This window comes from Copadichromis virginalis, linkage group LG13, assembly GCF_057382275.1.
Source record: "Copadichromis virginalis isolate Kocher_CV1m ecotype Utaka linkage group LG13, C_Virginalis_male_GT1.1, whole genome shotgun sequence".
Classification (NCBI taxonomy): domain Eukaryota; kingdom Metazoa; phylum Chordata; class Actinopteri; order Cichliformes; family Cichlidae; genus Copadichromis; species Copadichromis virginalis.
This window is the reverse complement of record NC_140630.1, coordinates 27,811,155-27,828,134: the sequence shown is the minus strand read 5'-3', so window position 1 is coordinate 27,828,134 and position 16,980 is coordinate 27,811,155. Positions and strand designations below refer to the sequence as shown.

Here is a 16,980-nt window from a genome sequence, read left to right as displayed (position 1 = left end):
CCTATATGGTCAGATTTCTTTAAACCAAGCAAATTGAATCTCAGAAATAATCCCTAAACATCCATAGATAGATAGATAGAGAGATAGACTCCTATCTGACTCTTTTTCTGTGTCTCTTTTCTCCAGGGACCTGAAGAATAATTTGATAAGTACAGTGGAGCCTGGGGCTTTCCGTGGTCTGCTAGCACTGAGGAGACTGTAAGTATGATGAAGCCTTGTAATAGCCTTCTCCAGGGGACGCGGGGAGAGTCCTTTGGCTTTAGAGACAACGAGAAAGAGTGTTTTAAAGTACAGAGTTGAAGAGTGGACTGAAGTGTTTAACTTAGGCAAAAGGCCTGCAGTACAGTTTTAGACATTCACAAACCTTCTGTGCCTGAGCAAAGCTAACTCAGGACACAGAGTTATGGGAAGAACAGAATAGCTGCAAGTTAGCAAACTGACTCCGAAAGCAGTCAGCTTCACAGGATAGTGTAGTTACAGTTTGCTAACAGTATCTGCCATTGGAACACTCTCAATTGGACTACTGCAACCCCTTGAGATGAGGATGAGGATTACGGGATTGACTGAGCTTGTGAGCCCCGGCACTCTGCTGGCATGCTAATTGCCACTGTCTGGTTTTAGGACCTTACCAGGTCTGAAAAATGCAACCTCAGATCATCAACAACACATGACATAACACCCTTACTGCTTCCATACCAGCAAGTGTGAGCACCTGTATAAATGCAGTGTGCTGAAGGTGTGTTAACACAATGCCAAGGAGAAAGGACATCAGTAATGATCTGAAAGAAGCAGTTGTTACTGCCCGTCAGGCCATTTCCAAGTACATCTGAGACTCTACCTCAGTTAGCATGCTATATGCTAAAACTCATTCATTCAAAAGGACTGAACAAGTCTGACTTGTTTGGAAGGGCTGGCATGAGGTAGCGTCTTCTCTTTAAAAAAGAACATAACAACACGACTTAGGTTTGCAAAGTTGCATCTGAACAAACCACAAGACTTCTGGAACAATGTCGTTTGGCCAGATAAGACCAAAGTGGAGATTTTTGGCCACAAACCGCGATACCACAGTACCACTTACCAAATGTACATATCAACACAAGCACCACATACCAAATGTCAAGCACAGTAGTGGAGGGGTGATGATTTGGGCTTGTTTTGCAGCCACAGGACCTCGGCGGGCACCTTACAGTCTTTGAGTCGACCACAAATTCCTCTGAATACCAACGTTTTCTGGAGTCAAATGTGAGGTCATCTACATGACAGCTAAAGCACTGCACACCAGCAAATCTACACCAGAATGGCTGAAAAAGCAAAGATTCAAGGTTTTGCAATGGCCCGGTCAGAACCCATACATCCTCAACCTTGACGCGCAGTGTCATGACCTTAAGAAAGCATGCATAAATCATGGCCTGCAAACTGAAGCAACATTGTTAATGAAGAGTGGGCCAAAATTCCCTCCACAACAGTGTGAGAGACTGAAAGTCAAACAGAATGACTTCATATTGTTGCTGCTAAAAGTGGTTACTGCTACTGAAGCAACTGAATCATGGAGCGTACTTAGTCAGAAGGAGTATTTTCTTTTTACAATGCCTGTAAGTAAGACTATATATAGTCACCAGGGTGTATTTTATTGCCTGCAAGTAAATGTTCTGTGTATAAAAATTACATAGCAATTTTAAAAACTTTGAATGTTACTGCCTTACTAAGTTAAAAATGACACTATGCTTACATCAAATGAATTCTTCTTTCCAATTTTCGATTAAAGTTATGCTTCTGTTAAAGTTACAGCAACATTTCAAATGTTTTACAGACTTAATTGGAAGGCAAATATTCAAAAAGCAAATGCAGTTTTAAAGGTTAGCTTTCCTTTGTTTGTGGTTTTCGTTGATTTCTTCTCTTTGGGTAATTCTCTCAATGATTACCCTCATCCTTTCTACATATAGGCTTAGGGAGTGAGTGACATGATTGCAGCCTGATAGTTAGTGGGATCTGGGCTGGCAGGGATGCAAACAGTGAGTTAGCCGCGCTGATTCGGGGCGCGTGTGCGCAAGGCTCGGAGTGCAGCGGAGTGCTAATTTAAGTGCTCCCCAACTGGTGATTATTCGAGTGCTCTGCTTATTTTCCCACAGCTGCTCCAGCAAAGCAGCTCTTTAATTACAGAGTGTGAGGGCACGGAGCCACGGACGCGACAGCGCTCAGCCACTCGCACATGGAAGCCCAATGCGTTTGCACATGTTTGTGCATTTCGTGCTCTGTGTGCCAAAAATGGTTATGCGACGAGTAAAAGGTCAGGACAAATATTCCAGGAAGTTGAATAGGCTTTACAGCTGTTTAACTTCTCTGTTCAAGCAGCCATGAAAACAGACATATTGTTTTCCAGTTAGCTCTTGTTCCAACTCGTTCTGCACAATAATATCAGCAAAATTCACCATATGAACAGAAGCATTTTTCTCTTTGCCTTTTTGTTCATATAGGGATCTGTCCAACAACAGGATTGGCTGCCTTTCCCCTGAAATGTTTCTCGATCTGGGTAACCTCTCGAAATTGTGAGTAATCCCCTAAAATTGGAAACATGTCTTGCATCTCTTTATGCTTTGTATTCACCAAATCTGTAGAGGATATGTTTGATATGGCTTCAGTAATGTATGAAAAAAACCCCAGTAGTAAAGCCTTTTTGTATGTGAGGAGTGATCTGTTTCTCTCTGTGTGTTTTTCCCACAAACAGGAATTTATCTGGGAACATCTTCTCCACTCTGACCATGGGACTCTTCACACACCTAGCTGCTCTCAGAGTACTGTAAGAGAAACATACAAGTGTACAGTATAATGGCCTGATCCATTCAGTTTTCTACGTTTCACTTGTTTGTTGTAGTTTAGAGCATGGATGCAGTGGTAAAAGTCAGTTATTGGCTGTTTTCACTGCAGTTATTTTGGCTTGTCATAGGAAGAAAATGACATTAATAATAGCTATGCAGCACACACAGTAGGTTGGAAGTCTTGCCAATGAGTGACCATAATACATGCACTCAGCAACTAGACCAGTTTTTCCTGTTATGACATCAAATACGTGTTAAATGAATAAAGTCCAAATACAGGCGCATGGGTTGTAACAGTATGCTGTATTCTCACCAGGCACTTCAGCGCTGAGACTTTGTTCTGTGACTGTCAGCTGAAGTGGCTGCTCATCTGGGCTAAAAGCAACTCCGTAAAGATTGGCAATGACACGGTCTGCGTTTTCCCTACCCACCTCCACGGCCTGGAGTTTCGCAACCTACGCGAACCACAGCTCAAATGTGGTAAGGATTTAGCTAATGGTGGTGGCTGGCATTTACTGTCTCCTAAAACTGGTTTAAATGTTGGGGCTATTTAGAACAAAAGAACTTGACTGTTGAAAGCTTTTAGCTTGCAAAATAAAATGACACTAAACACTAACCTGTTATTTATATAGGTCATGTTAAACATGGCCAAAGTTTCACATAATGAGATAATTGTATTTACAAGTAATCCCCGTGAGCCAAAATCTCAGACTACAGACTGCGCAGTTTCTTTCATGATGTATTTGACATGATACAGCCACTGGTAGCTGGTATAGGCTTCAGCCTCTCATGACCCTTATAAGGATAAGTGGAAGAGATGGATGGATGGATGAAAGGATGGACAACAACTGGTTGCAAGGGAAATTTGGCCATTATCTGACTGGTTGCAGTGGTCCCTGGAGGTTGCTGGAAGTCACTAGGTGAAACTGATTGCAAAGAGAATGCTAAACCAAAATCCCCGCTGTGAATGTTTTATTTGCTGGCAGCTTGTGGTGGGTGACTGTAGTTTGCATGAAAGATGCCAACTTGACTGCAAACACTCACAAACTACTGGCTAAGATGTAGTAAAACCTGAGAAAGTATGGTGCAAGTTGGAAATGGAGAAAGTTTGCCCCACTAGGCACAATGTTTCCAGTTTGTGTTGCACTTTTCACAGTTTCACAAGAATAGCTAGCGAGTGTTTGTAGACAAGTTAGCCTGTGATTGTCAGAACCGAAGCAACCACAAGGAAGTATTTTTTTAACTGGTTGGGAATACAGATTTTTTGCTAATCTGTGATTGAGTGGAGACTGGAGGTCACTAACAACTCGCTAGAACTTTATTTTTAGCAATCTTTTCTGTCAACATCCAGAAACCACTCACCAACCAGTTGGGGAATGGACATTTTTCCCTTGGTACTGGCAGATCCCAGATGGTCATTGACCAGTCTCTAGGCCTGTGTGGCTGGAACCTCAGAATTGTCACACGCTCAAAACTGCTGAGACATTAACGCCATGTGGTTTGTGGTCATTTCTGTTTGCAGCACCTCACTCTGCCCCAATTCGTATAGTTTTTTTTCTACTCTTGGATATCTATGATAAAAATGATGGCTTGTCTTTAATATGGCCATCTCATGTACACAGCTTTGGCTAAAAGTTGACTTAAAACATTTACAACTTTACAGTGAGAGGAACTAAAAAAAAACCCCACAAAGATATAAAAAAAAAAAAGAAATAAAGATCTAAATGCCTTGTTTCTGACAGAGGGCAGGCTAATGGGACACTACGGCGCAGTAAAGGGTAAAAAAGAATTAGTTTGAACTTTTAAGGAGCTACTATTATTGAGTCCAAGAATAAAGTTATGAAAATAGAAATTAATATAGAACCACTTTAGAGTAATAATAAGGTATTTATATTTAAACACACATACATTTATTTTATTACTAGCTTTACGCATATTTTAGCAGATTGAACACAGATGCTGAGACAAAGAATCTGCAGTGAAGTTAAGTTTTATGGCCGAAGTGACATAACACTGCAAATTATGGCTGTATGATTATGATGTTTCATTCAAACACTTGACATTGTCAAATTGTTGTACTACGTGACTCAAAATTTTGCATATTTTTTCATAACTTAAGAAAGTGAAGCAAAATATTATATAAATTCTAAGTGTACTTCATTTTCCAAGTAACTGGAGAGTGCAGCAATATTTTATTTAACGCAAATAAAACTGTGAGTCAGCAGTTTCCCACATTAGTTGTAGCACTGAATTTGTCCCCGCAAAATGATATCCAACAGTCCCCAAATAATGCTCAATTTAATTAGCACTTTTGTTAATTTCTTAATTAATTGAGTCCACCTGTCATCCCAGGCGTAAATGAGTTTTTCAGTCTCAGGCCAGAATGAAAGCCAGCAGGTCTCTGAGTTTTGTAATTGACTGTCTGACAGATGTTTACAGGGAGAAAATGTGTGAAACGTATTATTTTTGTCAGCGGGACACAATTTCATTGTTGATAATTATAAAGACAAAGCAGTGACAGCATATAGCTCAGTTTTTTATGGACGAGAGTTATCATATCTTTTTAGTATTTGCAAATGAACAAAAGTGCATTGTACCACATAACAAAGGGCACTTGGATGTGGCGCTGGAGCACCAAAGAAACCTCCTCCTACCTTCAAATTTACAACCAGAAATGTTCTGTACACTGCAATCAAAGCGGTTACAAACGTTCACTCAAGCATTGTAAATACTCTGAGTGGCCATGCTATGCTGTTGAGCCCATCGCCATGATGACAGACTACTGCTGTGTTGCTGGTCTCCCCTGCCCGCTCGTTTCCACGTCTGCCTGCACACACTGTGAAACAAAGACCAGAAAGGGCAACAAAACAGATGTGGAGACACTGAAGTGAAACAAGTTTGCTTAAATAATGCTACACAAATAAAGGTAACATTTTCTTTACCCTCTACAATCCAGATTGCACTCTGCTATTCTGATTTGAGGTCCACTTTTAGTCTTATTGGGTCTTCATAAACGATGCATATGTTACAAAGAAAAAGCAATGTAGGTCACTGAGCCACTGTTTCGAAAGTCCCATATTATGAAATGTAATAATTTGGTTTACTTTAAACGATGTTTAAAGCAAAATCTGAAGAAAAAAGTTACTCTCAAACTTTGTATAAAGTTTCTTTTCACTACAGAAGAGTAAATACGACTTGAGGGGAAAAAAGCAAAGCGAAAGACTAAACAAAGACATATTTCAGTTGTTGGGGTTAAACTGTGGAATGATGTTGACATCAACATAAAAATGGTTTTGGTCTTTAGAAGAATGCTAAAATATATTTTGGTGGGTTCCTTGTGATAATATTGTTGCTGCTGTCTGTTTCTTGTTGCTGTTATTTCATTTTCTACTTGGAAAGTAGCTTTAATGATAAGAACATAGGCCAGGCATCTATACACATGTTCAGTGGTTCCTATATTAATTGTATTGCACATTCTGTGTAGTCTGTGATGACTGAATGAATAAATAAATATCAATATATAAGAATTAGTTGATTTTCAGATAATAAGGGCAGTCTTATAAGAATTTCAGCTTATTCTGATAATGAGAAAAAAAACTAACATCGTCATCATATTTTTAATTTGGCTGTCTGACAGCTTTACATTTTCAGGTTTGCTTTTGGTGACTTCTCATAACAAGAACCTCTAATGTCATGAAAGCTGCATTTTCAAGTGTTTTACCCATGAAAACATGATTAAGTAGAGCTATTTGGATGATAGGTTTCCCCCTCCGCTGTTATCTCTCCACCTACTGTGAACTGTTTGACAAGCTTAACATGAGCCAGTGATTTAGTGCAAATTTGCTTGACAGAAAATTGCAGGCAAAGATTGTCTCATAAAGGTGTTTTTGTGTGGTCTTTGGCCTGTTAGGCAACGCTCGTTCATCTGTAAATCCGGCGTCGGTATCCCTAAAAGGAGGAAGGAGCTCCAAGATTTGCTCGTTTCTCTTTTCCTCAGATAATCATAAATGCTCTATTGTTTTCCCTGACTCACACGCTGATGCCAAAGGACCTTCAGAAAAACCTGCTATTCACTCTGTAGAAGCCAGTGGTTGAAGGCTATAGTGTAACTGGAACTGCAAAGTGCAAAAATGTCTACACAGAGAAAACTGATTGCACTGCATGCTGTTGGAGAGTTTGTCTGGGGAGCTTGCTAAATTTGTGGAAAAGTCATTTTGGCATGCACGGTGGACTTTTAAAGACCAAATATGAGTTTAAAGGCTAAAAGATTAGGACAGATATGTTGTCTATCAGCAGTGGGGGCATCAAAGTGAGTTCTTTAAGCAGATAAAAATGCTCTCTTTACTGACTGGAAGCTGTTAGCAACAGCGAAGAAAAATCCACGAGTCTTTGCTTTCTTTTTCTTTCCTGAAAGACTGGTTACAGACAGGCAACCTCCCCCTGCCTCCCTCTGTCTTCCCTCCATTCCTCTATCTCCCTGCTCCGTGCTGCTGTCCACAGGGGAATTGTATCTCATATGTGATAGAATCATCCTCCTCTTCTCCTTACATCTGGCTCGCACAGGGGATATTGCACTGGAATGAGAAAAATCATTGTTTAGTGCTGGTGTATGTCTGTGTGTGTATGTGTATATATAATGCAAAGGGGCATTACATTGGGATGCACTGTATGCACGATGTCAAATAGTTTGCAGAAGGAAAAAAAAACTAATGTAGCCCATGTGCAGAATACATATCTCTCTTTGCATTTTTGCAGTTGCATCCAGACACTGCAATGCAGACATTCTGGAGAAATTCTATGTAATCCTAACTGTATGTGTTTTTCATTTACGTAGAACAAGCCAAACCAATTACAGAGTAATTCTGCATAGTCAGTGGACAAAGAGCCATGAGTGGAATCCAGTGGCAAGACAGGAGGCACTGCTTTTAGGCCCTAAAGCATCCATCATGGAATTACAATGATAAAGTCCTGCTCTCAGGCATGCTTGGCTCCATACACTTGTCCACAGTACAACTCTATCTTACAGTACCTTATCCATTAACTTGTGTAGTGCTCTGAGAGTCATATTTTAAATGTCATTTGATGATTGCTGTTTTCATATGGCTACAGTTTGCAAAGGAATGTTTTCCAGCAATGTACATCCAAGTACCTGACTATCTCTCAGCACCTGATACCACATTCTTGCTATCAAGAATGATGATGACCTGGAATATAATAAAATTCAAACATGGAATCAAAAGTATGCTTAAAATGAGATTATCCCCTCATTGTTTTTATGAAAATTTGTCACTGAGGACAAATTTGTTTCTCTCTCCAACGGCTCCTGCCTGATGGTTTGCAGATGTTTATACCATACATTCCAGCAACAAGCTCTCATCCCTCCGGTGATACAGGTCGGGTGCTGCCTGCAAATGAGGGGGAACGGAAGAGTGCACGCGGCTTCCTTAGGAGATCAGGTGCTTCCTGTGTTGGGGTCAGGGCTGTCTGTTTGATGGACTCCTGGTTCTTTAACCCTGGTAGGAGGAGCACAACAGCCCAGACATAAAGTGCAAAACTAACACAGCATGTTATACACTGCCCAACAAGACCCTGCTTTCTTTAGCGGTTTTTATTGCATGATGACACAGTAGTGCAACTGCACGGGTATCATGTCATTAAACTGAGTTTCACGTGCAGCACTACTTCTCTTAGCCTGTGGTGTGACTCCAATAATTTAATGATGCAAAAATATCATGAAATATACCTCAAGATAGTCTGTCATACAAGTCTTTGAAGTTCAGTCATGCACCTCTTTTAAAACCAGTTGCTTTGAGAAAGGGATAATGAAGTGACTATACAAACAGACAGTACGTGTTTGAGAATATCTGCGTGTTTTATTTTGTTTTATTTTTAATGTGGATTTGAATCCAATTCAGTTGTGCATGAATACAGTAAATGTAGCAATAAAGAAAATAAATCCTCTAGGGGGGCAATGATCCATAACAAATGGGGGATATGGAGGTTGGTCTATACTTTAAAAATTGCTAAATTAAAACGATTGCTCAAATAGCCCTGTTATGGACTGGTGGCCTGTCCAGGGTGTACCGCTCCTCTTATGGACTGACAGTTGAGATAAGCTCCAGGCCCCTCCGCGACCATGAATTGGATAAGCAGTTAAGAAAATGGATGGATGGATGATTTCTTAAATTGATGAATTGAATTTGCATTTGAATGATGCAGCAGCAAGAGCTCTGAATGACTTGAACCAGGACACAACTCCTACTGACACAAAACGGCTAAATCTTCTGTTGTCTCGCTCACTCTCTTTGACTTGGACATTCACATTTTAAGTGACTTCTACATTAAAATCTAGTGTAAAATCCCACTACAGCATGTCAATCGCGTTGAATTTGAGGTCTGGACCTTACCATAGCAAGACATTGACCCTTTTGTTTTTGAGCCATTCTGTTGTAGACCTACTGCCGTGCTCAGGATCTTTGTCCTGTTGAGTGAGCCAGCTTCAGTTAAGCTTTAGCTGTCAGACGTATGGAAAAGAAATAGTAAAAACATAAAAGACTTGCATAAGATGTGGCCTACTTCATATAGTGAATCATATAAGGCTTATATGATTTACTCATGAAAGTGGCCACTTTCTCATTACTTTCATATATTGTTTTAGTAAGTATCCAAAACATACAAGTTTCATTTATATCATTTTTCAGGGGATCTTATATCTGCTTTCACTCTTGTATGCTTTTCATACAAGTTTCACACAATACAGATACAAACTTTATAAAATGTATATATATCTTTTCCATATGGGACAGATGGCATCACATTTGACTCTAGAATACTTTGGTACACAGAGGAGTTCATGATTGGCTCAATGACTTGGTTTTTCACCAAAAGTGGAGCTGTGCAGTATGTCCACAGATTTCCATCTTGGTGTCACTGCACCAAAGAACATTGTTCCAGAATTCTTGTGTATTGTTTAGATGCAACTTTGCCATACTAAGCTGCGCCATGATCTTTTTTAGAGAGGAGGTCAAGAAGAGCGGTCCAATATTGAGTGTCTAAAGCCATCTGTAAAACATGGTGGAAGCTGGGTGATGGCTGCATTTTAGCCAGTTGATGTTGTCTAAACCGATGGAGTTAGGAAAAGTCCCATCAGATTTTGGTGCATCATGCAGTATAGTCTGAAAATTGTCTAATTGGCAATGGTTTCATTATATAGCATGAAAATGATCCCAATAAAGTGCCAGTGCAGTGAAAATACACCTGAACAGAAAACGCATAATGAAACACTATCAGCACTACAGATTGGCCTGGGTTGAAGATCAAATTTAAACTTTCAAGATGATTAGAATCATACTAACTCGATTTTTATTTTTGGCTCTTCAGTTAGTCATTTTCCAGATCTTGGCATATCTGAATAACTAGCACTTACCTGCAATTGACAATCTGCAGTTGTTTAGAAATGGCTCCAAGAGACCTTGTGTAAATCTACAATTTTCCTTCACTAAGGTTCTTGGACTTTCCCATTTTCCCGACCATTGGTGAATCCAATGAGTCCTGTCAAACAAGTAAATTTCATGCTAGCAAAGAGAATCTTCCAGTTGTAGTCTTGAATGAAAAGTTAATTGACACCTTCATCACCACTTATTAAAAGATTAAGATGACCGTATGTGTATATTTCAGTCTCTATGTATAGTTGTGTCCCTGTGTAGGTTAGAGAAATTCCAAAATAAAATCAAACATGAGCACCCAATTATTATTTTTTAATCATTAAAGATGATGATTGCTGGAAAAATACCAGTTAAAGGAAATTGTTAGAACCTCCAAATTACCATTGCATTCATGCACATGATGAGTGTATGGAAACTTTTGGCCACAACTGTATATTTCACATAGGATTTAAAAGAAGATGCATACATATAATCTGGTGCTAAGGCACTGCTAATTCAAAAGCATTGTACTGTTTTTTTTATTTCACAGACTCGGCTCCAGTGCACATGCCCCTAGTTCTTGCACATATAATTATGTCTCTGTCCCTGTCCCTGACTTCCTTTGGTTGTCCTACACACACTCCCAAACCCACAGCCAACAATTACATTTTGCTCTGACAGTGTCCAGTGGCCAAAGGCAAACAGCCACACTCTGATCCTTGCCTCAAAGTGTTGTTTCAACAGTGTTAGCACCAGACTAGTCAACAGTCAATGGCCCCCATGCTGTTTCTGTTGTGTTTCATGCAGAGGAGATAGCAAAGCCTCATCTGCCACTACTGTCATAGAGTCTCGACAATCTAACAGGGTCATCAAGCAATTACACTGAGATGTTGCCATGGAGGAGGCAATATTAGTGACCAGTTTTTAAAGTCACTCTCAAAAGCATGTCACTTTTAATTATACACCTATGAATATAAACTACTTATGTAGAAAGCTGAGGTCAAGGCTCTGCTTGTGTTAATAGCTGTGATTGCCCTGTGGGTTCTATGTTACAATAAGTAATATTGCTAGCTACTCAAGGCTACTCAAGGGAAATGTCACCTTGTGAACTTAGACCTTTTGCTACCACCCAACATGGATCTTTCACTGTTTTCCTCTTTCAAACCAATTCATCGAGCAATAAAAAGGGTTTATGAGCCACAAATTGAATTGTGTGTCTGGTGCTTTCAGCATATATAACTTATTACAAAAGACACACTGCAGGCAAAGTGCCTGCTTATGTTGCTCTTTGGAGCATGTGCAAGGAACGTGAATAAAAATAAAATACCTTGATTTTCTAATTATTACATTATGTTTATATTTACATGATTTTTTTAACTGGATGTTTTTTTTATTCACAGATATTTTTTATTGTTTCAAGCTCTGAGAGAGTTCCCAGTGTAGTGCACTGAGCTGTCAAGGCACCAATCCATGCCCTGCAAAATAGACAGCACTGATCTCCAAGGGTTCAGTATGATTAGAGACATTACACTGTGTTGTATATCATATTTCAACAGTATGCTTAGATCAATCATTTTTCCAAAATCAGGTCCATTTTCTGGCACTAGACTAAACACTCCTATGGCTTCTAATCTCCTCCCAGTTGTAGCCTTTAATCTTTGGCAAAAGCGCCTGTTGACCTGGCCAGCTGCTGGCGCTATTGTCAGCTTCCTATGTGGAAAATTTTAGGTGTCAAGGAGAGTCCAGGGGAGCACTCTAGGCTGTCACTTTATCAGCTCCTGTTGGTTTCGCTGAGCAACAGCAACAGTGTGTGAAGGATGGGGGAGGGGTGTGACCTTGACAAAAGGTTTCTGTGTGTTTATAATATTTTAAGGAGCATGCGTGTTTGGTTTTCCCGAGAAGAATGCTTGTGCTTGTGGTGGAATATGTGGAAAGACCTGATGCCTGATTTGAATCCATATGTGATGCTGAGTCTGTAGAACTTCCATTCCCCGAAAATCTCCATTCTGGCTTTTTTCCTGTCTCAAAGAAGCTAAAGGAAGCTTTACAACATAACCATTCTGCTTTAAATCTTCTTCGTGTTCCAGATGGACCTTTGGAGATGCCCCTGTTTCAGCTCATCCCCTCCCGGAGGCAGCTTGTTTTCCATGGTGACCGCCTCCCCCTGCAGTGCACCGCTTCCTACTTGGACCCATCAGTGGAGCTGCTGTGGCGTCATAACGGGCACATCGTGACCACGCAGGAAGACCGAGGCATCTACGTGGAAGAAACCCTCATTCACGACTGCTGCCTGCTCACAAGGTGTGCACAAAGGATAGGGGAGTGCATCTAATGTCTGATTAGCTGTTGACTGCCCTGTTGCACTGACCCACATGCACACAGTCAGAGCCCGACTAAGCCCACGCAGTCAAAATCCACATACAAATATGCTGATGCATGAGGAGTTTCATCAGAATATGCATGCGTTTACTCATGCAGCACAGCCACTTCCACGGGAACAGATGTAAAATATGCGTGCGGAAACACACACGCGCTCTCTCACTCACTCATAGAGGCTGTGATTTACCTTTTGTTATTACCGCCCTTGATAAGGATCTGAAAGGACAGGGCAAAATTGGCTTGGCACGGTGCCAACACCTCAGAGCAATCCGCGGCCCGTCTCTAGAGGTTGGCCGTCCAGCCGCTCCCCGAGCACTAGCTGTTTACACGCTAAGAGGAACAGATGCTGAATCATAATTGCAGTGATAAATTAAAGCAGCAACACTGGCTTTTGTGCATTTTTAAAAATGTTTATTTTTTGATATAAGACGTTGCCTAAAACCTCGGTCCTTTTCCCATCTTTGCTGCCTTAGCGCTGGCCTGCTTTGTGTCATGGGCGTGCTCACGCACTCCTCTGTTTGTGTGTTACAGTTAATGTTTTTGACATAATGCCGTGGCAACAGGGCTCAGACACAAGAACACATTGCTGCCGATTGCTTTAACTGCTGCCTTTTTCTTACTTGGCCTCTCTAACATAAATATTGATGGAGTGCTGACAGAAATATGTTTCCCTGTGTTAACGGGGCCAGAACGCCTCTTGTTGTGTGGTGTGTTTGGCAGCAGCAGCACCAGCTACTTTTCCGCTCCATTACTGGGAAGGTATACCGTTTCCCCTGCTGCAAATACCACTGATAGTCAGTGGGGTTTATTTGCTTTTATTATGTAAAATTAACTCAGTGGTGAATAATCGTTCTCGGTGATCCCTGTGGTGGCATAATTAGATTAAAGGTAGTGTGGGTGCTTTTAGTGATGTATTGGTGTCTTTGTGTCTCAGTGATGATGAATGTTTTAGGTTCATTTCAATCAAGGTTTCAATCAATACAATACTTTGTCACTCTCTTCTCAGTGCTTACAGTCGTAACAGGGAAGTGCTACCAAATACTGGCACATTTCCGAGATCCTTGAGCCTGAATAGTTTGACATCATCCTGCTTTATATGTTCTTAATTACAATTTAACAAGAAATATTGTACTTTTTTTTTTTATCCGCTAAACACTATTTGGCAGCTCGTGCAGCTTGTATTGCAGATTAAGATTTTACATGCCAAATACTGTATAATCAGCTTAAAATTGTAATGCATTATGGATTTAACTACCTACTAGCATATTAACTAGTAAAATTAATCACCAGTCTTAAATGTTCCTTAAGCCTCATTTGTGGTCACCGCAACGGTTGTCACTTGTGCCAATTGTGACAACATCACAGCCCTTTATTCATTTACACTGATGCTGGAGGCATACTGGACTTGGTGGGCTTCTAAATGATAGCTATAACAGCTCAAAATAAACCTCAGCATCAGCATCACTTTTCTTTTTTTAGAGTTTTCTCCAGAATGTCTCCTCTTTATCCAGTTGTCCCTATGCCTCTGCATTGCTACAACACTGAAAACTGCAATAAAGATCGACCCTCAGGCACTTGTTTCCAACTGAACTGCATGTACATACAGATAATCTAATATGCAGTAACTTTTTCTAATAGTGTAACAAAGGGGACAGTGGAAGTACTGCAATGCTAAACTGTGTAGGTAGCGTAGGTTGTAATTCTTCAAGAAGTGAAGGGTGAGGGATACACTTAAAAGAAGAAGGATGCCCACATGCATTACACATGCAAGACATGACACGGCGCAGCAAAAACTACACGTTGAGTACGGTGACTAGTGCAGCTGCTGCGATAGCTCAGTCCTGTCTTGTTGATAAAGATGGGAGCATCAGTTGGGTATTAAGTACAAACCCAATTGCGACAGGCTGGAAAAGTAAATGGCACTAAACAGTAACAGCTGGAGGAACATTTTGAAACTCATCAACAATACGTTGGGGTATAAAAAGGGGGTCTTAGAGAGGCAGATGTTCTTAGAATTAAAGATGGGCAGAGGTTCACCAGTCTGCAAAACAACTACATCACAAAAGTGCGGTTCAATGGCATTAATTCAATTTAAGGCAGCACAGCATTAAAAAGTGGCATTATTCTATTATGGAAATCACAGCATGGGTTCATAAACAGTTACGGAAATCACAGTTTGCATGCCATCCACAAATACAGGTTAAAGCTCTGTGATGCAAAGAAAAAGCCATATGGGAACATGATCCAGAAACACTACCGTGTTCTATGGGCTAAAGTTTGTTTAAAATGGACTGAGACAAAGTAGAAAACTGTTCTGTGGTCAGAAATCAGAATTTTGAAATTGTTTTTGAAGAGCCTGGAGAAGGAGCACCCATATACCATTCTCTGATGGTATAGGGGTGAATTAGCAGCTATGAAATTGTCGGCTTGCACATCTGGAAAGGCACCATCAATGCTGAACAGTTCTACAGGTTTAGAGCAGCACATGCGTCCATCCAGATGAGGTTTTTTATAAGTGATGCCTTGCATATTTTAGCAAGACCATGCTAAACCTCATACTGAATCTATTAACTCAGTATAGCTCCATAGTAGAAGAGTCCAAATGCTGAACGGGCCTGTCTGCAGTTTTCACCAGCTGAAAACATTTGGCGCGTTATGATATGAAAAATATGATGAAGAAGATCCGGGACTGTTGAGCATATAGAAGTCCAGCAGCTGCTCTCCTCACGTCCCAGACATTCATATACTGTTGTTAAAGAAAGAGGGAGTGCTATACACAGTGGTACACATGGCACATGACACAATCTAAATCACTGTTTCTTATATATGTGTAAACAAGCCAGGTGAGTAATGATATTGCAATATCTTTTCAAGCTAAAAATATGTGAATGATTTCTTTACAGCTGATTAATCTGCAGTTAAGTCCAGAAAGAATAATAATGTATAATCATTATTTTTTTATAATAGTGAAGAGAATGTACTGATTTTTTACAAATTTATCATATTTCAATATCTTATTTTCCACGTCCCCGATATTTTCATTTTATTTTCAATTTGATTGAATTTAATCTACAGTTTTGATCTCCAACTTTTGATTTGTGAGCTCAGATTAAGATCAGATCGATTATGGTTATTAAATATAATAACTACACATTATTTGTATTCCTGTTCCTGCTGTTATACATCATTCTGCCATAATCCAAAACATTCTTTGCAAACAGTAGCTTAAAGTAAAGAGTCTGAGTACAACTTTCACCATTTGATGTCATGAGAAAGAAAACTCACTGGAGACAGTGAGATTTAGGCTCACTCAGCCCTCATTATGCATATTCGGGGGTCCAAACACCTTATGTAACAAACCCTCTATTATGGTTGTGTACAGACTGGTGACGTCTGTCAGTGTCTCATCCAGCCTTCTGCTTCATCAGCCATATCACTGTAGACTACATGAACCCATCTCCCTCTCCTCAAAACTTTGTCTTTCTTTTCCAGCACAGTATCCCGATGAATTTCCCAACACTCCCATTCTGATTAGGGCCCCATTTGCAATTACGCACCACTCTTATCCCAGTATACACAAATAATGTAATTTTCTACTCCAAGTGGAACCTATTTAGGTCATGTTTCTCTTGGCACCTGAGAGTGTCTCCCTCATGTAGAAAACCTACAAAAAGCAGACATTAGTTCCATAGCTGATGAGTGAATAACAGAGCTTGGGCCAACAAAAACAATCTGCTGTGCATGGGCTGAACTTCACCCTTCACCCTTTGCTGTATCTTAAAGTGGAGTGCTGAGAGAACAGTGTGCGTGTGTGTGTGTGTGTGTGTGTGTGGGAGGGAGGGAGGGAGGGAGGGAGGAAAATTAGTGCTTTCACTTCATCAGCCTTGCAAAATTTTTGTTAAAAAAAAGAAAAAGAAAAAATTTAACTGATGTTTTGACCTTTGACATGCCAGATGCAGTCGATGCTTATTTAAGCACAGTGGACAAGATATTAGTCATCGCAGGCCGTGTTGGTGTCGTTCACCTTGGATAAATGTCTTCTGAGTCAGTGAGCTTCGCCCTGCATGCCCCATCAGAGGGGAAAGACTGAATACACAGGATTTAGCGCGTAGCTTAAAGCCCTCATCTGGATTTGTTGCACAGCGTTGCAGCAGTGTGAGCAGAGATGCCAAAGCCTCAGTGAAGTGACCTCTTTGAAGGTGAACCCAAAATGTTTTGCGGCTATTTTCTCATCTAAATTCTGCTTTATCCTGCTTTAGGCAGTGTCAGGCAGGCAGCCAGTGTAGACATTCAAAGCCTGACAGGGTGTTTTGCTTATTGAAACGGGCATAACATTATGAAAAGTGTTTGGTTTTTTTGTT

At 40.4% G+C, this 16,980-nt stretch overlaps 1 protein-coding gene across 1 annotated transcript in view; it reads left to right on the top strand.

The window, feature by feature from the left end:
- Nucleotides 1-16,980, top strand: part of adgra1b (adhesion G protein-coupled receptor A1b) — a 195,270-nt gene that overhangs the window by 47,453 nt on the left and 130,837 nt on the right. The window contains exons 3-7 of the mRNA XM_085478355.1: nt 127-198; nt 2,475-2,546; nt 2,726-2,797; nt 3,133-3,296; nt 12,328-12,541. Coding sequence (XP_085334481.1) covers nt 127-198; nt 2,475-2,546; nt 2,726-2,797; nt 3,133-3,296; nt 12,328-12,541 — 594 coding nt within the window. The remainder of the gene's footprint in view (nt 1-126; nt 199-2,474; nt 2,547-2,725; nt 2,798-3,132; nt 3,297-12,327; nt 12,542-16,980) is intronic.